The following is a 27095-nucleotide window of genomic DNA, read 5'->3' as shown; positions in this document are numbered from 1 at the left end:
CTGCAGATTGTGCATTTTTTGAGCAAAATAGAATGTATCGTAAATATAATTCTGTTTAAACAAATTCACCCAATGGACTTATATGTCTGTGTGCGTGCAGGGGAGAGAGAGAGAGAAAGAGAGAAAGAGTGCATGTGTGCATGTGAGTGTGTGCATGAGAGTGACTGCACGTGAGAGGGTGCATGCGTGGGTGTGGTGTGTGTGTGTGTGAGACAGAGCTTGTACATGGGAGAGGGTCTGCATGAGTGTGCATGTATGTAAGATTGTGTGTGTATATGTGTTTGTGTGTGTGTGTCTGTGCTCACACCCATTCTAAAAGATGTAAGACTTAACAACAATCAAGGATTGTTTAATATATCATTTCAGTTGCATGACACTGTAATCTTTTGCTATAAATTCTGTCTTATGGTCCTGCTTCACAGCTACATGATGAAGGAGTAACGCTTCGAAAGCTGGTGCTTCCAAATAAACCTGTTGGACTATAGTCTGGTGTTGTGTGATTTTTAACTTTGTCTTCGTAACTTCACTCTTCCAGCTGATGAATTCCCTGGTTCATCTTCTTTCTTTTTACTGTGAATATGTTTCATATGAAAAGGTACCTTTCTTGGCTTTCTCTTGATAGCAGTTGCTCTCTCTCCAATTTTCAAAATGTCAGCATTTCTATATCCCCAAGATCAGAACATTTCATTGGTTCGATGTTGGCAAAACAATAAATTCAAACTCGATTTGGTTTTAGTATCCTGGGGCATAATTTAAACTGGTTGGTTAAATTCAAAACAGCAACCAACTCAGGTAATCACTTCACAGCCAAATGTTACATATCTTTAATTTTTCTGTACACTCGGGGACCACCATCTAATCATATACATAGGTGTTTGTAATCTCTCAGTTCAGAACAGCATTCACTCTATCTTAAAGGTACAGTACACACCTTCAACTTCATAACAATAGGTACTGCACTTTAAAAGTCTTTTCTTTGTCTGAAGGGCTTGAAGGTACTTCAAAGTAATGGGCTCCACACACTATGGGCATTATTTATTGTTATCATTTGCAGTCAAGTCTGGATATATTGCCTACTAGACAATCAGGGGTCAGGGAAAGGACAAGTGGCCATTGACTGCTCCTTCAAATGGGTGCCGCAGGGATACAAGTACCTTAAGAGTCACAAGCTCCTTAGAATTCTCACTGTGCGTTTGAAATTGTGGACACCGATATCCCACAAGATATTGACACACATTATTGTGTAATAAGCACACAAACCCTATTTGTAAACCTGAACGATGCCAGTCTGCTTAGTAACTACAAAATGTGGATCACAATCCCCTGTCATTAATGGATATGTAAATATAACGCTGCAAGGAAAACATGGGCCAGGCTACATGAACATCATGATTACCATAATTACATGGAAACAGACCTGCTGAGTACCAGAGGAGGCAAAACACCCCTTGTGGGTGACCTAAAATGATTGTTGATTACTATACCCCTGAGTAATTTCAACTTTCTCGAACATGAGACTTTTTCTTCAAAGCTCGCACAATGTTCAATTCAATTCTATCTTCTGTCAAGTCCCAACTACTTGATGTAAATTATTATTGTAAATGACTCTTGAAGGAAGTTGTGGTACAGTGTCAACTGTCTCTATCTCTGTGTCAGAAAGATTGCTTTTGCAATCCCAGCAGTGATGGAGGTGTGTCCACACAGGTTGACTGGAAAGCTAGTTTTTCAGATTTCTCTTTGATAACAGACACACATACACATATCTTGTAGTATTATTCAGTGAAACATAGAATCAAACAGTACTGAAGAGTCCCTTCAGCCCTCAAGTCTGTCCTGCCAACAATATATTACAGGTACACAATCCTTTATCCGAAATCTTTAGGGCCAGTTGTTTCTTGAAATTTGGAATTTTTTGGATTTTGGAATAAATGACATTTTCACAGCAAAATATTTTTAAAATTACACACATGTGACCAGTACAAGCGCTGAGACACAATTCACACCTCACAGCGCAGGGCCACGGCACCATGTCACATCTGAGTGAGGTGCTTCAAGTGGGTGTGGAGTTGGGTCACCTGTTCACACACCAAAATGATGCTCCACACTCCCCGAAAAAGATTTCAGATTTCGGAGCTTTTTGAATTTCAGAATTTTGGATAAAGGATTGTGTACCTGTACCAGTCCCACTTTCCAGCACTAGGCTCATAGCTTGGAACATTATGACACTTTGAGTGCTCATCCAAGTACTTTTTTAAAGGCGGTGCGATTTCCTACCTCAGCTACCCTCCCAACCCTCCATCACCCTCTGGCTGAAAATGTTTTTCCCCTCATGACCTTGGATGGTCACAGATTGCTTTCCCCCAGTTTAACTGACACATAAACTCTGAAAACAGCACCTATATCATGGTGATATATTATGCCGAACAAAAAAGGTTTTTTCTATCCCAAGAACCTTTGTGGTAAAATGGCGCATGAGACATGCTCCCAGATTGAAATGCAAACTAATTATCTTTAATTTTAAAACAGTTTATTGAACTAAAAGCTTTATGGATGCTTTAAAAACATCAACTCACTAGGTATTTCCTTCACCCTGAAGACATTCAATAAATAATAATACCCCTCTGATTTGCACCTTATCTTCTAAGCCAAAATGCCTTGAGACAAATTGTATCCACAAGGGAAATCTAGGAAGATCACTTTAATTCTAGGTATGAGTATTTTTCTGTCCTAGGCCAATAATTAACTTGTCTTTCTTTTGATCTGTAGCTTCTCAGGCCCATCTAGTAAGCTTCTATGACCAGGTATTCTGGGCAAACACATGAATAGGAAGTGAATAGAGGGATTCTGAACCTGTAACTGAAGACAGTTTTAGTATGGAAGGGCAAAATGTGTCAGCGCAGACTTGAAGGGCTGTTTTGTCCTTTTTCAAATCCCTTCTAAACTCCCTGCCTTTCACTTTAAATTTATGTCCCCTTGTCATTGACTCTGACTAAGGGGAACTGCAGCTTTGTCAGCTACACCCTGTCCCTGTCCCTCATACTCTTATTATCCCTCTCAGGTCCCCTCATCAACTATCTCTGATCCAAAGAAAACAACCTGAGCTAATCTAGCCACTCTTTATACCTGAACTGCTCCATTCTTGGCAACATCCTCTGTACCCCCTCTGTGCAATCATATCCTTCCTACAGTGTGCTGACCAGAACTGCAACAGCACTCCAGCTGTGGCCTAACCAGAGGTCAATACAGATCCGATATGACCTCCCTGCTCTTACAATCTATTCCACAGCTGATAAAGGCAAGCACTCCATATGCATTCTTAGCTACCCTATTAACCGCTGCCTTCTGGGATCTATAGACAAGTAGTCCAAGATCTCTCTGTTCCTCTGAGGTACTTAACGTCCTGGCATTTATTAGTACTATCTTGTCTTGTTCCTTCTTCCAAAGTGCACCACCCCACATTTATCCAGGTGAAACTCCATCCACTACTGAACTGCCCATCTGACCGATCCATTGATATCTCCCCATAACCTAATATCTTTCTCCTCATTGTTAACCAGCGGCCAATCGTTCTGCAATCCTCACATTTGCTTATCTTCCCTCTCACATTCTCATTTATGTCACTGACAAATATCACAGACAATAAGGGATCCAGCACTGATCCCTGTGGAATGCCAGTGCACCGGGGGCTCCAGTCACACAAGCAGCCTTCTGCCACCACCCCCTGTGCCCTGTCACTATGCCAGGTTTAGGTCCATAACAGTATATGTGAAGTGTATGTGCCATTTGGCTGCAACACTAATGAACAAAGGAATTGAAATTCCACATGGGTCCAATTGCTGAGGGGAGGAGTAAATGAGGCAGAGTATGGTTCCAGTTGGATTTCACCCCATGGAGAAACTCTCTGACAGTAAATAAGAGAGGTTGCGCATGTGAAAGACAAACCTTCCTTTCCCTCACAACAAAGGAATGCATGCATCCAGAGAATTTCTGGTATTCCCAGGAAAAAAAATCATATAGTTCCCTATCCAAAAGAGCCAATGGAACAAAAGCATGTTTGAGTACAGATTCCTCACTCAATCTATTGAAGACTCCAAAACCTTAATAGAGTGGATATCAGTTAGTGCCTCCTTAAAGCGCAGAGAAGATAATCAAAGCATCTCCTACTCACTGCTCCAGCAGACATGGGTCTCCAACCTGCTTAGCAATTTTGCTCAGAATTTCAGAATGCACATTGCTGGTGTGGCTCACCCAGAATCGGGAGAGACTTTCAGTATTTAACTATTATTAAAGAGTGAGAGAATGATTCGATGTGAACTGGCAACAGCAGCAATGTAAAGCAAGGCCAAAATGGCACAAAAATGCAGAAGGTCATTTGATCTGATTAATATATTGACTTGGCATGATACCATCCAGCCTTTCAGGACAGAATTTGATGATCAGCAGTTGAAAAATCGCCTCTTGCTTTTTTGCCATCAACAGTCCAAGCCTGGTAGGATGCACAAGTATTCAAATCCCAAGTCACTTGGTATTTTATCAGGAATTACCAAGGCTTATTTCTAAGATTCACCCTTTGACTGTAAAACCACTTAATTGATTAAGTGAAGATAATAGCTTTGGCTTTCCTTTAAATAGAATACATTGTATTGATGCAAGGGGGTTCACAGATTAAAAGAATGGCTTGCTTTGCAGTAATTAGGTCCAGTTGGTTAAAATGCAGGATTGGACAGATTCTGAATGTCACTGTTAGAATTCTAGGCTAAACCAGGTTTTGCCAACTAAACATTAATGTCATTTCCATTGCTTCTCGCAATACAATAGTCCCATAAAGTTGTACGCCATTATAATAACCCAGACAGTTGTCAGTTCACTCAGCTAGATGGATAAAAGTGCTGTAGAATAAAGCATATTTCAAATGCCATAATGATTGTGGTCACTCATAGAGGTCAGTTCCTCAACTTTCCCTATGCCTGTGGAGTGGTTATCCTCAAGCTATACATACCTGGCTATTTCTATTGGAGAGCTAAGTCTATGCTCCTTTGTGAACTATGACTCCATACCAACAATAACTCAATAAATATTCCAATTCCATTAGTTACTAGCCTTCAGCATAAGTAGACCATCAATGTCAACATTGAGGAACTAGGTAGCGCAGAACACATTTTCACCTTGCCTCCCAGCAAAACCAATATTTTCCACTTTGGCTGAGAATACATCAGGCTATCCTGTACATCTCAGCATGAGCACAGACATCACTTTTCGTCATTTATATAAATGATTTGGATGTGAACCTAGGAGGTATGGTTAGTAAGTTTGTAGATGACACCAAAATTGGAGGTGTAGTGGACAGCAAAGAAGGGTACCTCAAAGTACAATGGGATCTTGATCAGATGGGCCAATGGACTGAGGAGTAGCAGATGGAGTTTAATTTACATACATGCGAGGTGCTGCATTTTGGGAAAGCAACTCTTAGCAGGACGTATACACTTAATGGTAAGGCCTTAGGGAGTTTTGCTAAACAAAGAGACCTTGGAGTGCAGGTTCATAGTTCCTTGCAAGTAGAGTCACAGGTAGATAGGATAGTGAAGAAGGCGTTTGGTATGCTTTCCTTTATTGGTCAGAGTATTGAGTACAGGAGTTGGAAGGTCATGTTGTGGCCATACAGGACATTGGCTAAGCCACTTTTGGAATATTGCGTGCAATTCTGGTCTCCTTCCTATTGGAATGATATTGTGAAACTTGAAAGGGTTCAGAGATGATTTACAAGGATGTTGCCAGAGTTGGAGGACTTGAGCTATAGGGAGAGGCTGAACAGGCTGGGGCTGTTTTCCCTGGAGCGTCAGAGACTGATGGGTGACCTGATAGAGGTTTATAAAATCATGAGGGGCATGGATAGGATAAATAGACAAAGTATCTTCCCTCAGATTGGGGAGTCCAGAACTAGAGGGCATAGGTTTCGGGTGAGAGGGGAAAGATACAAAAGAGACCAAAGGGACAACGTTTTCACACAGAAGTTGGTGCGTGCATGCAATGAGCTGCCAGAGGAAATGGTGAAAGCTAAGACAATTATAGTATTTAAAATGTATCTGGATGGATAAATGATTAAGAAGGGTTTAGAGGGATGTGCGCCATGTGCTGAACTAGATTCAGTTAGGATGTCTGGTTGGCATGGATGGGTTGGACTGAAGGGTTTGTTTCTGTGCTGTACTTCTCTATGCCTCTATGACACTGTTGCTCTGTGATGTAGTTTGTAAGAATCACAGGTATGAGATCAAAGTCCACAGTCCAAGACATATCCCAGTTTGTTAAAAACCAGAAAACAATTAAGTCTAATAATAGCTAATAATCCATAGATTATATAGAAATTGAGTTTTAAAACCCCAATTATTAGACAAGGAAGGACTGTGGGTGGCAAGAATCGTTGCAGAAATGAAAAATATTTCCATGGTGTCATATATTAATTATTTTCAGCTTACATGCTGAGGTGGTACAGGGTGAGAAACAGGTTCAGTTAAACAAACAATAGTCAAAGTGATACACTTCACGACAATAACAGGTATGCCAAAAAAAAAAGGTGTGAAAGCACTTCAATATTTTAAACCTTGTTGCACACAAAGCTATTGGCATCGTCCGAGGCATTCTTGGCATTTTTCTATGTGCTGGGATTTTATTGAGCAGTAATAACAAACTATATTTGTGTTGTGTCATTAATGTAATGAAAAGTCCCAAAGTGCCTCAGCGATGGATTATGAAACAAATTCAATACCTCACTACATGTGAAGGTATTCAGTCAGCTAACCAAAAGCTTGCTTAAAGAGATAAGTTTCAAGGAATCTCTTAAAGGAAGAAAGGAGTGTAATGGGTCAGAAAGGTATAAGTAAGGCCCAGAAAAGAGTATTTTTGAGCTCATGTGAGCTCACAGCAAAGATATAGACACCAAAGGTGGATCAATTGATGGAGTCGGATGTTCATCTCTAGATTATCTGACACCAAGATTGCAAGAGTCTGGCATAATCTCAGACTGTTGCCGGGGAGAAGCTTGAGTCAAATGCTCAGGAAGAGAGTTAGAATTGGATACCTTTCAGTCTTCTCAATGCTAGTATTGAGCGTCAGCCGTGCATTTTTATCATTTCGAAAATGTGGAGAAATTAAGAGAGGGGGAGGTGGAATAGAGCTGGGTGCCTTCAGCATTCATGTGAAAACTAACACAGCGCCTTTTGGGTAGTACTGTCAAGGGCAGCATGAAGATGTGAAATAGAAAGAGACCAAGGGTCATTACATCAGAGACAATGGTGTAGTAACAGAAAAGCCATGGCAACTAATTCTCTGGCTGTTAGATAAGAATGGCACCATTTGAAGTCTAGCCAGATGACTGTGAAAAGGCATTTAAAGAGTATGGCACAAGACATTAAATCCCTGACTAGCAAATATCCTTTAGAAATCCAATGGTATTTGCAATATAATAATGAAATACACTTTTGATTTTAATTGTTCTAAACAGACCTTTTAAAAAATGTATCGTTAAGTGCAGCTCGGGTCAACTTACCCCAAATAAACAGTGCTGAAAACACAGTTAGGGGAGCTAAGAATTTACCTGTGTTAGAAAGCTAGCAGGAGAAAGTGAGGACTGCAGATGCTGGAGATCAGAGTAGGAGAATGTGATACTGGAAAAGCACAGCAGGTCAGGCAGCATCTGAGGAGCAGGAAAATCGTCTTGGATGCTGCTCGACCTGCTGTGCTTTTCCAACACCACACTCTTGACTTAGAACGCTAGCAGTCAACTTTACATAAAATATTATGTTTGAGGATCATTTTTCAGGCTGGTTCAGGTTAATGCTAAGAGATGCAACTGCCAGTTCTAATTACATTTTTAACTTAACCCTTTAAGCCTGATTGTCATTCTCGTGAACTTGTGACCTTTTATGTGTGCTGTTCATCTTTATAATGGCTTACTTGCCAGTGTAGAGCTTAACGCATAGTCTCACCAAATATTTATATTACCACCTTTAGAAGTCAAAGGGATGATGTATGATTGCATAATATGTTCCAAAGTCAAATACAGAGACAACCATTTCTATTCAGTCGAGGATTGCAAACTCTGGAGGGTATATCATATGACATATTCCAATGCACTGCACTTCCTACTGCCAACTGCAAATAATTTTCCATTCAAACTGCTGAATGAATAATGTTGATAATAAACCCAAAAATACCTAATAAATCATGATATTTAAACAATAGCAATTTCTGTTCATTACAACTCATTGTAGTAAAGAAATACAAAACTTGGGACCTTGGCAGCTGAAGGGAATACTGAGGGTCAAGCACTTCACCACGCAAAAAATAATTGGATGAAACCTAAACTAACCTACTGATTGCAGTCACTTGCAAATTATAAAAGCACAGCTTCTCTCATTTCTGCCTGTAACAGTGGTGAGCTACACAGAAATGAACTACTGACGACTAACAATGTGTATGTTCTAAAACTCAGTGTTGGTCAAGGTGACTTTGTGGGATGGATTGACACAATAACTAGAAGCCTGGCCTGTCCAACACCACCAGCTAATTTTTAGACCAAAGCTGTTAGCAGCTCTATTTAGATATTCCATTCACTGTTCTAGATGACTCTAAATCATACAGGAGAGTTAGAAAACACACTGGTCTCAAAAGCAGTTATGTGTAGAGAACAACTTGAATTTGGCAAAACGCTACAAGGTAGCTCACATGAGCATTAGCGAACTTTTTCACCAAACCACCGGTACTAACCCAATCAAAACCTTGGTTAAAGGGTTGGCTTTAATAAGAGTAAGTTAAAGGAACTTAACTTTAGAAAAGTAGGGAAGTTTTAGTGAGGGAAATACAAAACTTGGGACCTTGGCAGCTGAAGGGAATACTGAGGGTCAAGCACTTCACCACTCAAGAAAACATTTAACAGGCCATGCAAAATTCTGATCCTCAATGATCATGAAAAACAGCCAATGGTGAAGCAGGCTGCCCAATGAACGAGCTATATGTCCCTGACACACCAAACAATCTGTTGTAAAACTCAGTAAAATGGCTGTTGCACCATAACAATGCACCACATGATTCATAACATTCACAAAGAAGATTGAGGCATGATAGAATTTTACAAGAGCTCAGATAAAGATTTAACAGAGCAACAATTGAAATATAATATAATCATGATAGGCACCAGTGAGAGACACTGGATTATGTAAATCCCAGTGAAACAGAATTTCACAGGTATTAGCCCTTCTAGAAAATGTTTCCTTTAAGAGTACTTGGCTTCTCAACTTCAATTTTGTTATCTCCCCCAGAGTAGCAGATGGAACTTAATTTATTCTTTGGCTTTAAAACGGATTGCATAGACCCTTGGAATTATCATTGTGTCTGAACAAAAGCAAACTTTTCCACAGCAAAAATGTTTACAAACCAAAATCACAAATGCCAGAGATTGGAGATGACTAGTTCATTCAATAAATGATTTTAAAGAAGACTGCAGGCAAGTATTAATTATTATTCGTTAGAAATTAAAGGTGTCATGCATTATTTGCAACCCAGTTGGTGTCTGCATCATGCTACTCCATCAGATTTTGCAGTTTACTTTCCATGAAAAAGAGCTCTCACATGAAAGAACATCACATTTATGACATAAGTAATACAAGTTACTTCAGTAGCACCATAATTAGATGAAGCCCCTAAAAAAAACAAATAATTCTGGGGATATAAGCAGTGTTACCAAGATGCCAGCAGGCATGTGATCAACTAGATAAGAACATCTTTTGGTTCTGCCCTGTCAAAGTAAAGCTATGTTTAGAGATTCTGTTTTTAATTACATCTGGCTCTTCTGCCTGAGAGAGCACTTTGAGCACACAAGATTGTTTGTACTGACTGATTTCTGAAGATAGTTAAAAAGTTAATGCATGAATGTGTGCTGGAAAATTACTTCACAAAATGTGGACTGATTCCCAAGGTCACAATTTTTTTTGAAAGGCAATGTCGACTTCCCAAAAAGGTGAAAAAAAATGTCAGAATTACAAATTTGTTTGTGAACCAAAAATGTTCTGCTGGGCCATCTCTTACACTCGGTAAGAATGGCAGAACCTATTGACATTGTAGGAACCTTGATGAAACCTGTTTTGGAAGCGTATGCACTGGGATCAAAGTACAGTAGCTACATACAAATCAAAGCTTCTGAATGTGAGACAGTGAGAATGTGAAAACAGTGTGACGATATTAAACTATACCAGCTCTCAAATATTAGCTTTCCAAATTGGTGTCACAATGCTAAGTCGGTGAATTGATTAAATTAATTATTTAAAAGTAATATCCTCAGAAAATGTTCAAATAAATTACATTAATACAAGAGCTAAACAATATAAATCCTAAGAATATGGCACAATACTATTTATCCAAAATATTTTGAGTCTTACATAAAATAAGATCTTGACTGAACATCATTTTACTTTTGCTGCACCTGGAGACAACAGTGTGTATTTATCCGATGTATTTAACATTGCTGAAACAAAGGCGTTGTTTTCAGCAATACTCAGGTCCTGTTAATAATCGCAAAAGGGCTTCAGAGATTGAGTCTTAGGCCTCACTCTTTCTGGGCCAACTAGTTTTAACGTGTAGTGAGGTGTCTCAGTCTTACAAAACATAAGAAGAGTCCGTGACTCAGGTCAGTTTGAAGTCACAGCATGATCCAGGACCCGGGACATGACTGAGATGACCAGCAGTGATGCAGGTCTGACTCAAGTTCTCAATCTCGGCAACAGTATTGGCACCGTTATTAAAGTTCAGTTTCTTTACTCCACAGAAATGTTATTGTCGCCCTCCCCCCACCCCCACAAATGTTCTTTCCACGAAGACTAGCTACTTCACAGAGCTTCCGAGTCACATCGTGGTCAGATGCTAATTTAAATCTTCACAGAATCCAACCAACAAACTACATCAGAATTGCTGACCGGTGACATTAATATTGCATGATACACATGCTTTAAGAAAATGGTAAGCCTAGCACCAAATTCCAGATATATTTAGCTTCACTTTATAAAGAAACATTTGTAGAACCAATTAAACATTCTCTAAATATGTATAATGGAAACGGCAGCAGTTATCTGATATCTATTTATTTGAGTTTACGCAAAAAAAAGAGACAAAACAATAGCACCAGTGCTATCTCTGAGAATCTAGTGTCTCAATGATCTTTGATTTTGAAATGACCAGGCAATACTTTAATGAAGTGGGAAGTAAACTAAGTTTGTTAACACCAGGATGAAATACCGACATGGAGGAAAATATGAAAAGAAATCCGTTCAATTTTTAAATCCTATTTTCAATTGCTTAATACAATCTAAAGTGATCAAAGAATACTTAGGGCCATATGCTGGTTGTACAGTCCCAATGGAAATTGATTAGGTCTGCTTCACCAAGTGAGTTCCCCGATCTGACCTCTCTCATGATGGTTGGGCACAATTTTGCTTCAGCGTGAATACAAGTTATTTTTGAATCCTTAATCAAGGTCATCTAATATTTTTAAAAGCATTTTGATGCAGAAACAGCCACTTCTTGACCAGAAGTTTGTAGTTTGGAGGCCCACACCCAAGGCTTGAGTTGAAGATGAAGGACCAAGCCAGATCAATATTCTTGAAGGTCTCAAGAATGAGAATGAAGTCTTGCTAATTTGCTCTGGTTGGTCCATATTGCTATGAAAGATGACCATCCACTACTCAGATAAGAGCAGGAGATTCAATGGAAAAATCATGTTTAAAATTCCCTCCATCAATGCTATTAAATAACTTATAAATGAATTCATCATGTGTTATTGTTTGAGGGACATTGATGTAGAATGGTTGTCACACTTGCCAATGTAACAACAGTCACTGTAGTACAAAACTAACATGTGAATGTCTTTAAGATGTTTCAATGATGCTGCAGACATACTATAATCTCCGCAACCTATTCCCCCTGCGAGGAAAGGAATGTAGTACACTGAGATCACGAGATGAGAATAAAAAATATAAACTAAGTGTCTGCCAACAACAAGATATTATTCAGTAATCTCTTTATTTTATTGCATTTGTATTTTATGCCATTGCGAACAGTGAAATTCTTCTTTCACTAAGATTGATTTGCTTTACTGCATTGGGCGCAACTAACAATTGAAATCTAATGGTAGTCCATATCAAACATAATCCAAATTAATCTACCGATTGTCTCCAGCTAAAACAAAAATATATTTTCACCAGGTGTTGACACAAGCATCCCACTTCATAAAGCAATCTGTAAGATCACCAAAATGACCAAGAAAGATGTGGAGTTCAATACCCAATCTGTTCTGAGGGCTCATCAGGTCACCAATGGGATATGGTGTGTGCATGCATAGGGAGAGAAAGGGCTTAAATAATCAGGGGCTGGATTCCCCTGTGCTTCTGAGTCCTGCCATTGGGCTCAAATGGATGCATCATTCTATGGGAGGTAGTCACTGACCTGTACATATTTCCTGAATTATTCAATTAATGGTCAGCAGTTATGCTTTCCGACAAATCCAATATGCTGGGTGCAGTGTTCAATGGTTTGTTTAATCTGTGTTTGATTCTGTTAGTTTAGCCACTAATTTTTGTACTCTGCTTGATTGCTTAGGCATTTATAGAGTCATCGAGTCATAGAGACGAACAGCATGGAAACAGACCCTTCGGTCCAACCTGTCCATGCTGACCAGATATCCTAACCCAATCTAGTCCCACCTGCCAGCACCCGGCCCATATCCCTCCAAACCCTTCCTATTCATATACCCATCCAAATGCCTCTTAAATGCTGCAATTGTACCAGCCTCCACCACTTCCTCTGGCAGCTCATTCCATACACGTACCACCCTCTGCGTGAAAAAGTTGCCCCTTAGGTCTCTTTTATATCTTTCCCCTCTCACCCTAAATCTGTGCCATCGCTGACATCACACAGAAAACTTTGCATTGTCAAGAAGGAAAGCTTATATCCAAGTGAGACACAGCATAAGTGAGTATGATCTCCGGATTACTACAAGAGTCACGAGCAAACTGGCAGAAGGTCAACAAGATTAAAGAGATAAACGGATGGTTCAAAGAATGGTGTGGGAGAAATGGGCTTGAATTCATGAGCCATTGACACCACTAGTGGGAAGGAGGGAACTGTTCTGATGGAACAGGCTCCTCCTGAATCATGCTGGGAACAGAGTATTGGAGAATCGCATAACTAGGACTGTGGATAGGGCTTCAAACTAAATAATGGGGGGGGGTGGGTTCAGTGCGTGGAAACTAATGGAAATAAATTCAAGTTCAGGGGGGGGGAATCTGCAGAGGTTATTAAAGATTCCAGAACAAGTAATAGGATAATGTGTGTAAAAAGGGTCAGGAACCTAACTTCAGGCTCAGCAGATCATGGGACAACTATGAGAAGGAGGGGAAGTCAATGCAAGACTGAGGCTGTCGTACTTAAATGCACGCAGTACACAAAACAAGGTAAATGAGCCTGTAGCTCAGATTGAAATTGGAAGGTATGATATTGTAGCCATCACGGAGAGGTGGCTGCAAGAGGATCAAGGCTGGGAACTAAATGTATAAGGATACAGGTCCTATTGAAAGGACAGGCAGCTGGGGAGAGAGGGTGGGGTCACCTTGTGAATAAAAAAATTGAAATTAAATTGATTGAAAAAAGTGATGTAGAGTCAGAAGGCGTGGAACCTGTGTGGGTGGAGTTCAGGAGGTAATTCCGGAGGCACAGCAGAACTTCATCCTAAGGAAGAGGAAACATTCTACGGAGGTGATCAGGCAACCAAAGGGCTGGCAAGGGAGCTCAGGGACAAAGCAAAAGAGAAAGCAAAGAATGTGGGCAGGACTAGTGGGAAGCCAGAGGATTCGAAAGCCCTTAAAGACCTGCAGAGGATAACTGAGAAAGCAACAAGATCGGGAGAAGATGAAATATGAGAGAAGGCTAGCTAGTAATCTGAAAGAAAATTGCATAAATTTTATTTTAAGAGGAGAAAAGACTAGGTCCCAAGGGCACAGCTTCAGAAGGCAGGGACGACCCTTCAGAACGAAGATGAGGAGGAATTTCTTCAGCCAGAGGGTGGTTAATCTGTGAAACTCATTGCCACAGAGGGCTGTGGAGGCCAAATCATTGAGTGTATTTAGATTAGATTAGATTAGATTCCCTACAGTGTGGAAACAGGCCCTTCGGCCCAACCAGTCCACACCAACCCTCTGAAGAGTAACCCACCCAGACCCACTTTCCCTCTGACTAATGAACCTAACACTATGGGCAATTTAACATGGCCAATTCACCTGACCTGCGCATCTTTGGACTGTGGGAGGAAACCGGAGCACCCGGAAGAAACCCACGCAGATATGGGAAGAATGTGCAAACTACACACAGACAGTCGCACAAGGCTGGAATCAAACCTGGGACCCTGGCGCTGTGAGTCAGCCGTGATAACCAATTGAAGACAGAGATAGACAGGTTTTTGATTGGTAAGAGGATCAAGAGTTATAAAGTGAAAGCAGGAGAATGGGATTAAGAAACATATCAGTTATGACCAAATGGTAGAACTGACTCGATGGGCTGAATGGCCTAATTCTGCTCTTATGTCTTATGGAAACATCCAGAAAGAATCTGGAGCTTCCGGCAAAGAAGATTGTGTAAGTTCCAAATAAGTTTTATAGTTCTGTAATTAAACTGTTTGGATTTAAGTCTGGTATCATCTCTGCCTTCCTCTGAGAGAAATAAGACATATAGTTACCTAGTGAATACGTAGCAAAAATAGGCCATTAGAATGGTGGCAGAAGGTTTAACTTCACTATTTCCAAAACCATTTCTTTCTGCTGCATCGCTTGGGTAGCACTGCTAGTTTTGTTTATTTATAGCTTCAATATAAAAATACAGTTCACCTGTGAAAACGATCTTGTCTGTCAAAATTGCAATTCACAAATATAGTTGTTGAGCCTGACAATTCATTCTCAATAAGCTGTTCGTGTTCACAGAAGAAAGCAAAATTAATTCGGATAAAAACATGCTACAATTATAATTTGTAATGCGAGCATGAATAAGGACTCTGATTAATCTGTGAGAGATGTCCACAAATAACTTCTATGTCATGAAGAATGTTCATTACTTCTACAATATGAAATTTAGAATTCAGTAATTTGATGCTTGCAATTATTGTGTTGCACTTACTGCAGATAAAAAGAGCTGGGAGATGTAATGATGAATAGCATGAAAGCAAATTTTATGAAATCTAATTGTCTAGGTATTAGATTACTGAACATATTATATTTCGTCAATAAAAGATTAGCTATTTCCAGATACATGGATTACAAAATTAAACACTTCATGAAATGTGCTGCGTATGACTGATAGTGTACCAATGAACGAACAATGAATCAAAGTGGTTGTAAATAAAATAGGTATTTCTCCAGGGTCACACGTCAAGAATTACCTGTGTGCATCGTACGTGTATTGTACAATCATATTCCCAGTTTCAAAGAATGGTATTAACAGGACCCTGCACCAGAAAATCAAAGCATTCACTTTTCTACATAAAGAGCAGCTTTTTTATCATTTCAGTTAGGATAATGTTTGTGAGTCACCTTTCCCTTATGCTCAAAACAGGTAATTTAGTCTCCCCCGCTTTAGAAATGAACGTATGACAGCAAATTCTACAATAAAAGAATTCAAGATAAATGCAGAAAAGATGTGATTTCTACGGCAGATAATGTAGAGCCAAATTTAGTTTGGCAATGCCCTTGTCAAGCACATCCAGATATTTTGTACAGTTAAATGGCACTGTACAAATGCAAATTAATCTTGTTGTAGGAGAAAAGGGCTACATTGAAATAAATAAAGAGAAAGCAATTGGAAATAAAATTTCAGACAGTAAAACTCAATGTGACACTATTTGACTGTGTATTGAAGCAATGCGGTGTCCCTTTGAATATGATAATAAGCACCCTTCAGACCCTTGGAGCTGAAAGTTTAGTCCCCACTGGGGCCAAGATCAGAGGCAGACAGGAACTAAAAACAATTCTGTATGCCAGCCCCTTAACTCCATGCCACCTCTCTGACACTTTTGTGGAGGCAGGAACAGGACCACCTGTTTACATTGGCAATCCAGCTTATTAAGAGCCAAACCGATACTGAGTAAAGGAAACTGACTGGAATATTCCAGTCAGCTTCCAGGTTCCTACAGCATCAGCGATCAGTTCAGGTACCTGGAGATTGGCACCCAGACACAGGGTGGGGGCAACACTCTTTATTTAGCTTCTCTCCCAACAACCCCAGAAGGAAATTCAAGCTTTTAAAAAGTACCGGTAGTTCTATTATAACCCGTGTTTATTAAATACGATTTGGTTGTAATATGATTTGAGAACTGTGGACTTGTTTTTATACAAAGCAAACTCCCGTTCGCTGTTACGCGATTCCATCCCCGGCACTTTCCTGAACAGCAAAACGCAGCCTCACGATCCTCTGTCTACAAAATGCAAATTCAGTGTGTTCACCTAAAACAGGAATGCAATCAGCTCTACAAGCCTTGGAATTGAGCTTGCAACTGGGAATTGGTGTCTATATTTTGAAGGAACTTTATTTCAAACCAGGATGGGGAGGGTTGGGGGGTATCCTGAGGAGGACTGGACTTCCTCGTCAGCATTAGGTGATTGTGTACTTTCTGATGAAGAGCTATAGTCAGTGATTTTAGTGTTAAAGTGTTAAATTTACTGTACTATTTCACTAAAATATATGATTTAAAGATTTATTTAGACCGTGCTATAGTTTATGTTAGGCTATTGTTTTTGTTTTGATTTTTGCTGATATTTTTGGCCCCAACCCTATTTTTCCCATAGGCCCTATTATTTATATTGCATGATTTTCTACAACACGCTGTTGCACAGGAATGCAACGATTGCGTTATAGGAGAACTACCTGTAAAGGTTTTGCTTTGACCATGGTGGCCAATTTATCATAGGATGGGATGGGGAATCATTGCAAGCTTGCAACATTTCACTTTTGTCCCTGCCATCACCAAATCAACTGGGTTATATTTTTCACAAATTAACCATCACGAGAGCTCAGGTTGCATGCAAAGCTCATTAAGAGTAATGCCACCTACCAAAGGTGAGGGAGAGGTAGGGGACACGGGGATAAGGGCTAAACCAAGATGTGGTTGGAAGGTTAGATAAAGCACCCTAGCCCTAACTTTTCAAACTTTCACCTTTGAAGGAATTCAGGTGGCCATTAGTGCTACATTCGTATACATTTTCTACCACAGAAAGGGTTGTCCGTCATATTAACCAATACTACCATGAGTAACTTGACAAAATTATTAAATATTGATGAAGCTGGCTCTGTCTATCCATTGAGCTTTGTTGTCTTCATTGTAAGGCAATTAGGGGTGACTGGCAATTTACATATTTCTTAAAAATGCTCCTAATTTCACTGTTCACCTGAAACTCTCAAACGATCCAGCTTTGCTAAGCTCTACTGACAAATTCTTAAATTGGGAGCAAGAAACTTGCATCACCATAAAATCAATTAAATTAGCTTTGTCCTGAAAAACAGTGCCATTTTGCAACCACTCACTGAGCTTTCACTGTTAACAATACCACTAAAAAAGCCAAGCATTGATCACTTTCATACATTGTGCCATTCGTCATTAATCACTGCCAATGCATCTGTTTGTCCACAACTCGCATTTAGATTTCAGTAGGCACCACAGTCATCTTTGCTTCACAAAACAATATTGAATTCCCATGTAGCTAGATTGTCCTTAAATACTTGAAACTGTTGACGGTGAAATGGCTAAAACCATTAAAAACTCTCAATTAGTTAATGTTGCGCCTACTTAAACATAGGTTTATAGGAGCAGAACACAACTGCAGTTATTCTTTCCTTATACATAAACAAGTTGGGAGAGTTCCCAATATTTCTCAAAGATGAGTAAAATTGTGAATTAAAATAATTTGTAGCATTGGTGAAAAAGATGCTGTATCAAAGGAAATAAATCCTATCAAACTGGAGCACACAATATTCTAAAGGATTCTCCTTTGCTCAAGCTGGGGCTTTTCTTATAGAATTGCCAAGTAGTATTTCAGGAGGATTCAGCATCAAAAGGGAGGCATCTAGAGTCACAGCATGGTTAAAACACAGACAGAGGCCATCTGCACTAGACGTATCTATGACTCTATGTCCGAAGGAGCAATTCACTGAGTGCAAATACTCCGCCTCGGCAACCTTTACCAGTAGACCAGTTCATTCTTTCTGTAAATGTTAACAATCTTTAGAAAGCTTGAAGTGACCATGCCCGCTGGGTCTCAACCTTCCACCAATCGGAACATTCATCCCCATCAATTCTGTCCAGACCCTTCATGATTATCTCTATGCAATTCCAACTTCACCAATCTCTCCACATAACTGAAGATTCTCGGCCCTGGAACCATTCTCATGAATCTTTTCTGCTGCCTCTTCAATCTTATCATATCATTGCTAGAACTGAATGTAATACTCCAGTTGAGGCTGAACCAGTGCAGTTTAAGGTTAACCTAACTTCTTTACTTTTGTATTCTATGCCACACACTAATAAACCTCAAGATTATATATTTTTTTAGCTGCTCTCTCAATCTGTCGTGGCACTTATAATGAACATATGTACATTTATGCCCAGGTCCCTCTGCTCCATCATCCCTTTTAGAATTAGATCCTTCATGTGATATTATCTCTGCATCCTTCCGACCAAAGTAAATCAGTTTGTATAGCCCTGCATTCAATTTCTTCTGCTACTTGCCCACTTTTCATAGCTATTAGGATGTTCTGCACTAACCAACGCATGTTTTATTTCAGCTGCAAACTTTGAAATCGTGCTCAGTATACCAAGATCCATTAAGGGCATTAAAAATAAAGCAGGAGGCTGAACGCTACCCAATGGGGAATTTCACTATAAACTTTCCTGCAGTCTGTTCTTCTCTGTTGTCTCTCACTCTGTCAATTTTGTATTCACATTGCTACATTATTTTTATTCAATGAGCTCTAACACTGTTGACAAGGCACTTGTAGGGCACTTTATTAAATGAATTTTGGAAGTCCATATACATTACATGAACTGCATTATTCTTGTAAAACTCTCTCTGGTACCTCATCAGAAAACTCAAGAAGTTATTTTAACACAATTTGCCTCAAGAAATCCATGCTAATTTTCCATAATTAACCCACATTTACCTGAGTGACTATTAATTGTATCTGTAATTGTTGCTTCCAGTGGCTTTCCTACATCCAAGATTTAACTGACTGGGCCATAGTTGCTGGGCTTCTATTTACATCCTTTCTTGAACAAGAGTGTAATATTTGTAATTCTCTGGTCCTCTGGCACCATCCTTGAGTCTAAGAGAGACTAGAAATCCATGGCCACAATTTCCACTCTCATTTCTCTCAATATCCTTGAACTGATCCCATCCAGCCCTGGTTCGTTATGAGCTTTAAGTACATGCAGTTTATCTAATATCTCACCTTATCAATTTTAAACCTTAAGGGTTTGAATGACCTCTTCTTTTATGCAGTACCTTCTTCCTCAGTAAATACAGATGTAAATTCTTAATAATACCTCAATTACCCCTGCCTCATTCCACTTAGTTCCCTATGCAGTACCTAAACAGGACCATTCCTCCCCCTATCACCCTTCAACTATTTATATGCATACAGACAATTTATAGGTTCCCTTTTCTGTTAGCTGCCAGCCTCTTCTCATACTTTCTCTTTGCTTCATTTATTTGCTTTGCAATTTCATTTTGAACCTTCAAAATGTAAACTGATTCTCAGTTGTCTGAAACACCTGACATTCGTCATAGCAAACTTTTTCTTCTTCGTCATATTCCCCATATATTTTGGCTTCAGGGAGATCTGGATCTTTGCCCTCCTTCTTCCCTTCATGGGAACATACCTTGAATATGTACAAAATGCCTCTCCTTTAAAGGTAGTCCATGTTCAGTTATGGATTTGCCCACTAGCCTTTACTTCCAGTGTGTCGACAGGGCTTTCCAGATACTTTTATTTCTTCCAAACACTACTATGAGCTAACAAAATCCATGCAAAGGTGAAACAGGTTCTATGCATTTGAACTAACAGCCTTTTCCAGCTCACATCAGAAATTGAAAAATAAAATCACCAATTGATACTGTCACAAAATGGTACAGAGCAGAGGAGCTCCTGACTTGGAAGGATAATTATTGACGTTAATAATATTGATCATGCAAGGATTGTGCATTTTCCACTGGTGTACTGAAAGATCACAACATACTGAGCTGTAATAAAGGAAAAGTCAATACTATTTAGGTTTCCTCTAGGTAAATAACTTGCCCTTTTTTTTCTGAATCAAAGCAAGTACTGTAATTGTTCAATTAGCCTTAAATGCAATAATATTTGTGTTTATATAATGCCTTACTGATCTTGCCAAAATGTCTCTAAGTATATTGACTGTCTAATGTAGGCAAACACAGCAGTCATGCAAAGTCCCACAAAGAGCCATCAGGAAGGACAGATTATTCTGTTGCTTTCACAGTAGTCTGAGCTAAGTGAGGGAGTGCAGTCAGAGTACCTGCAGAACTTCCCAATCCTCTTTAAAAGATTCTGTATGGCTGCTCAGAGACTGAACAGGAAGGCAAGTGGAGAACACCTCTCCCTAAACACTACAGTTATTCCCAAGATGTCTGGGTTAAGCCTGGCAAAACAAATGGTTCCCTTAGCATCTCAGCCACAGGGTAAGCTGACTGCTTTTACTGGGCACCTTGAAGCAAGAGGTAACATTCGTGATCATGATCCACTTAAGATGTAAACCATGTTGCCACCGTGGTCAGCTCTCCTCAGTACCCAGTGAGGAGACAGTCCAAACTCCAGAATGCCCAATTAAACAGACACCCCCTACCTTTCTGTACACCAACATATTGGGAGAGGTCTCTTCAGGCTCACTCGCCCCACATGTAGCTTGTTCAGTTGGTCCCTGGGCCATGCCAGGACTTTCTTGGGGACTCTAAAAGCAGAGAGAAATCGGTGACAATCCATGCTCACAGGATCTTGGCAGAGAAAGCACATAATTCAGCAACAACACAAATCTTCCTCACCAACCTACTCCAAGGAGAGAATTAAGGAGCTTCCCCTTGGCATCTGGATGAATGACAACCAGCAAAAGGTGGATGGAGCAAGAAAGGAATTGGAATATGGGATTTGGGGGTGGGAGTGTAGCGGTAATCGTGTTTGCCGGAGGCGAGGTGCCAAACCTCAGTATCTTATTCTGTAAATATCACATAGCGCCGATCTGAGCTGTCCCCAATTGGCGCACTGACTGTAAACTATTTTTAACTCCGTAGATGGAATGGGGAAGGGGGAAGAGGAGACAGGCTAAGTAATTATGAAGAAACCGTATTATTTAAAATAAATCTTTAAGGGAAAATAAAATCAGCCAGAACACTCACCCATCACAACAACCCCAAACAACTGAAGATGCTTAAGGATACAGTGTAAATAAATATACACACATATTTCTTTCCTTCAGCGTCTGCCCTGTACCGTACCTTAGCAACCGAAGAATGACTTCTTCTTCCTCCTTTCCCCCCCCACCCCCCACCCCCTCTATCCAGCGACGACAGCAGGATCAGGCAGCGATGAGCATATTAACTGGTGGAGTGGAAGCGATCTGTTGAGCTGGATTGTTTTGTCTTGTTTGTTTTATTATTTGAGCTCGGCTTGCCCTGGAGGCTGGATCCCAGGTGAGTGAGTGGATGTGTGTGTGTGTGTGTGTGTGTGAGAGAGAGAGAGATGGAGCTCAATTCTGAGTGCTCTGCACTCACTCACTCTCTCACTCGTTCCTTTATCACCCACAACTGCAACAGATGCTGCAGCAGCGCCCACTGACGCTTCCAGTTCCCCGGCACTCCACAGCACCGCACGCTAAATTAAGGCGGCTCAATGTATTTTTTTGTTGAAATCCCCTTGTTTTAAAAATACGCTGGTAAACATTCGCGCCACAGTTTCTCCAGCGCTCTAGTCAATCCCGACGAGGTTTATCTTTGCTCTGAAGCGCGAACTTCATATCAATTGCAGGACCGTGATGCCACAATATTTTTTGATGGGGCTGCATTCTACAGTAAGTTTAACACGAGCCGAGCCCAAACTTGCAACACCGTGTCCAATAACTATCGCACTTCCGACGGGTTGGTGCTATTTTAGCGCCCGAGAGACTGATGTAGCGGAAATTTGACTACTCCTGAGGATTTGCCCATCTCACCCGGTGTATTTTGATTTTACGGTAATTTGATGCATTTTCCAATATTTTGAACACCACCTTTTGATGTGAAAATTGCTTCATAGAAAAGATCACGGAGTTCATAATGAAGAAAAATCTTGTGATCTATTGGCAAAGTACTCATTTAAGGTTGTCTAAATAAACTGCCATACTGTTAATAATTTGATATTACTGCAGAAAGGTACATGCTGATGAAGCGTTTAGTCTTGCATTCACGCGGACAGAATCACAAACGAAAAATACAAATATTCAAAGGAAACAACAATTTTTGCGGATTGCTTGGCAAGTGGACTCTAATTGGTCAAGCCATTGCCACTGGGAAAGCTCTAAGGGATGGTTGGCCCCAGAGTTTTTTGTTTATTTTTTTAAATGCCAGACTTCGACGTTATTTTGCATCTGAATATAGGTCAGCTTGTAACACACATGCTGACTGATGACAATGTTTAGCATTGTCAGCAGTTAATGTAATACAACAGACACATAGTCCACAAGAAGGGTATAGACATGTTAAGCGAGTGGGCAAAGACATGGCAAATGGAACATAATATAGGAAAATGTAAGGTCAGTAAGATCAGAGAAGCTGAATATTATTCAAGTTGAGAAAGACTGAAGAAAGCTGCAGAAAATGAAGGTTTTGGGAGTCCTCTTGCAGGAATCACAAAAAGCTAACATCCAAGTTTAGTGGGAAATAGGGAAGGCAAATTGAGGTCAAAACATACATCTAGGCAAGAGAGGATTGCTTCTCTGTAATATGACAGAGAACTGACAGATCAAGCAGAGAATCTGAAGTTTCCTGCATGCCAAAAGAAACCCAGCACATTGGAAAGAAATCCAGCGCGTTGGAAGAATATGCAATAAACTAGCCAAATAAATTGGGGAAATTAAAGTTAGCTCTATGTCTTATTGGAATCAGATCTCAACACCAGCAACAAGTTTCCTATCGCACAAACAAAATAATAATGATTTTGCATGCTTATTGTGTAACTTGTTCTTGAGAGAGAAAAAAGTGGCACAAGGGGAACTGAGCAATTTTTATAATATGAGGAAAAGGTCTCACAAACAAAAAGTTTGAGAATTCTGGCATAGTCCATAATGGTGATGGTGGCTGTTTGTGAATATGGACTGATATATGAAATGCAATAAGCATGGAATGAGTTATGAATGGTGATTAAACATTGCAGACCAAAGGTTTAGCAATGCAGAGCTAATTTCCTGAGAACCAACTGCCCACTGAACCCTCACTATGTAGCAGGCAGCATGAAACTGACTATATTCAGGAAGAAAGTGAGAGGTGTCTGGAGCCTGGGTAAATTAAAGGCTTTTGTCCTGGGTCTGATCACCAGCAGAAAACATCTTTGTCTTGAGATTGTAGAAGCCATTCGTTCATCAAAACCTGGGATTTCAAATTGATTTATTTGAATGTGTTCCTTCTCAATGGCACTCCCAGCCCCACTTCCACTGATTTCACCTCTCTTATCCACCTCACCCAAATTATGAGTCTAGGAGAGAATATCTGGCAAAATAAAAGCAAAATACAGTGGATACTGGAACTGAACTCAGCTTTGAAGAAATCATATTGGATTTGAAACATTTGTTTACTTTGTTTCTCTCTCCAGACCTGCTGAGTTTCTCCAAGACTTGCAGTGAGAATTTCAGGCAGTCTCCTAACAGCCAGCCACAGGAAACGTAGACACATACCTGGTATGTACTTCAGATGGCAGTGTAGGATACTGAGGGCCAAACTTTTCATTTGAATAGCAACTTACATTATCTCAGGACACACCAAAAGTGCTTTGCCATCAATTACATTCTTTTGATCTGTAGCTATAATTGAAATGGAGGAAACTTGCAGCCAGACTGTGCACAAGTGTCTACAAACAGCAATGAGATAAACTATGAGGTTCCTGGACTGTAGAGAGGAAGAATAAGTCAGGCACATTCACAGACTGTGTTCTTGATTCTTATCTAATGATTGAGTTTAGTCCTAATCAACTGGGTTGTGATGAATGCCATAATTGAATAGCTGGCTCATACAGACCCGAGACTGCTTTGGAAAGGGAAAACTAACAAACATTAGATAGTAAAGCAATGCCATTAGAAATGAAGGTCAAGAGAAAAGAGCATTATTCTTGCCTTTCCTGAAACTGGGAAATATTAATCAAACGTTCCAACAAATGTGAAGCAATCATAAGAAAGTCTTAACCAACAGAGTTACCTCACTCCAAGCGCCATTCTAAATGTTTTGCTGATCTATTTCTTCAAAACACACACAATAGTTTTTCACATTTAAAAAAAATATTCTGAAGTGTCAGAATCTACTGATAAGCAATTGATTTTGACGGTTGTCATGGAAATAAAACATTATCTGCTTCACATTATGCTTTTCTGTCATCTCTCAATCTCTGGGATGAACTTTGTGTTTCAGTTAGAAATGCTAAATAATCTGTAGGAAGTATATAAGAGACAAATGTTGATCTAAAAAGCAAGAGAGAAACTGCTTTGTGTTTAAACTTCTCACAATCTGCAAAATGGCCAAACCTAGAACTCCCATAATCTTCTACTCCACAGAGGTTTCCACTTAAAAGCACTTCAGTCAACTTCCGGTCCATTCAAAAGGACAACATAATAGAGATCATAAGATTCATTCTGGATTGATTTACAGGTTCAATACAGGGAAAGGCACGCAATAGCAGTGTAACAAGCCCAAAGAAAATCCCATATTAGGAAAAGGAATGAGTTCTAATCACCAATTTGAGGAGAACGGACATCAGGGAAAACAGGATATTTGATTTTTTAAAAATTAAAACCAGGGAGTATGCCAACTGGTTGATCGGTGATCACAGTAGGAACAGGAGAAAAACACAATACATCGCAAAATGCAAGGATACAAGTTTAACAAGTATTAGGGAAGGCAAATAGACTATTGGCCTTTGTTTCTAAAGGAGTGAAGTATAAATAGGGAAGTCCCGGTAAAACTTTACAATTGGGGCAGCACGGTGGCTCAGTGGTCAGCACTGCCACCTCAGAATGCCAGGGTTCAATTCCCACCTCGGACAACTGTCTGAGTGGAGTTTGCACATTCTTCCTGTGTCTGTGTGGGCTTCCTCCCACAGTCCAAAGATGTGTAGGTGAATTGGCCATGCTAAATTGCCCATAGTGTTAGATGCATAAGTCAGGGGTAAATGTAGGGGAATGGTTCTGGGTGGGTTGCTCTTTGGAGGGTCGGTGTGGACTTGTTGGGCCGAAGAGCCTGTTTCCACACTGTATGGAATCTAATCTAATCTATCATGATCATTGTGAATGCAAACCGTGTAAAAGTCAGAAATTTAAAATCTCACTGCTATCTAGTGATACTTTTAGGAAAGTTGGGTGTGGACATATTTAGGCTTGGAGACGATATCCCATGGACTTGAATCACCTACCAATAGCCTACATTGACCAGGTCCATACAGGAAAGATGAACATTCATTAGGGATGGTAATAAGAACCTGGACAAATGACTTTCACTAAGAACCATTAGTTTTGGGAGAGAAATTTGGAAAAAAATCTACATGTCCACCAGGTAGTATTGCATTTCCCGTACTCTAAATTTCCCTTGCTGTATTTTTCAGAAGATTAGTGAAACCAAAAACAGAATCTGCGTTTGTATAGCAGCTTTAATGCAATAACATTTTTACAAGATGCTCAAAGGAGTTTGCACATTCTCCCAGTGTCTGCGTGGGTTTCCTTCCACAGTCCAAAGATGTGCAGGTCAGGTGAATTGGCCATGCTAGTGTTCAGGGATGTGTTTGCCAGTTGCATTAGTCAGGGGAAATGTAGAGTAATAGAATAAGGGAGTAGGTCTGGGTGGGATACTCTTTGGAAGGTTGGTGTGGACTTGTTGGTCCAAATGGCCTGTTTCCACACTGTAGGGATTCCATTCTAAGACAAACACAGACACCTGAGTCAGGGGACAAGTTAGGAGGACTATGTAAATTCTTGGTTAAGGAGGTGAGGTGAGTTTTAAGATCAGGAAGAAGAAATACATATTAAAGATATTGAACTGATTCTTATGACATTTTAGATATGTCATTTTCATTGAATTTTATGAAGGGTTTTTCTACACGAGGCCTGGTGAGTTTTCTCACACTATCATCCTGAATTTGCCTCCTTAAGTATAACCACACTCCTATGGAGTTCCCCTGTTGTCTAATACAAAACTGATTTGCCACTCGCTGTAGCTGGAAGAACTCATCATTATTAGGATATCCCTGAATGGAACAGAACTGTCGATGGCACGATCTTTAAAAGACCATTGGGCACCCAATGCCTCACACAGTTCATTACATTTCCCCCAAAGCATGGCAGTTAGGGGGAAATTAATGCCCCATCTTGTGGATAAGGACTTGGAGGTCCTAAATGGAGTGGTGTAGAAGCAGAGAGTCCTTGTTCTCCGAACTCAAATAGGAGGCCTCTACTCCAGACCCTACCACCAGGGTGTGTGCCGTCTCAGCCATCTGCAGGGATGTCTGGCCCTGTAAAAAGGTGAGATGACCGCCTCTACTCCGTCAGGTAAAGTGCCACCATCTGCTCTCTGCCACCTCACACACAGTCCATCTCTTTCACTTCACATAGTCTCACGCTCTACAATTCTTATTACCAGATGCAACATTTTCCATCACCCACTCATTTTCCTCACATCACTAACCCTTGTATAAGCTCATTAATGCCCAGTCAATCTTTCAGGATGTCTCACTAACTTTCCTCACCTGCACCTACATTGACTGCTATGCCTTCCACT

The 27095-nt window shown here is 40.1% G+C and overlaps 1 protein-coding gene across 5 annotated transcripts in view; it reads right to left on the bottom strand.

Moving 5' to 3' along the window:
- The window catches only part of LOC140476501 (regulator of G-protein signaling 6-like), a 613759-nt gene extending 592116 nt beyond the window's left edge, over nt 1-21643 (bottom strand). For 2 of the 5 annotated variants that reach the window (XM_072569230.1, XM_072569235.1), the window contains exons 1-2: nt 21486-21590; nt 20939-21043 (exon numbers count right to left, since the gene is read on the bottom strand). In XM_072569230.1, coding sequence (XP_072425331.1) covers nt 20939-21022 — 84 coding nt within the window. In that variant the 5' untranslated portion in view covers nt 21023-21043; nt 21486-21590. Of the gene's footprint in view, nt 1-20938; nt 21044-21134; nt 21235-21485 lie in introns of those variants that run through there. The other 3 variants (XM_072569231.1, XM_072569232.1, XM_072569233.1) reach the window with 3 other exon arrangements.
- Between the last annotated feature and the right edge of the window lie 5452 nt (nt 21644-27095).

Source organism: Chiloscyllium punctatum, chromosome 4 (genome assembly GCF_047496795.1).
Source record: "Chiloscyllium punctatum isolate Juve2018m chromosome 4, sChiPun1.3, whole genome shotgun sequence".
Classification (NCBI taxonomy): Eukaryota; Metazoa; Chordata; class Chondrichthyes; order Orectolobiformes; family Hemiscylliidae; genus Chiloscyllium; species Chiloscyllium punctatum.
The sequence above is the reverse complement of the archived record's forward strand: the minus strand, read 5'-3'. Positions and strand labels throughout refer to the sequence as shown.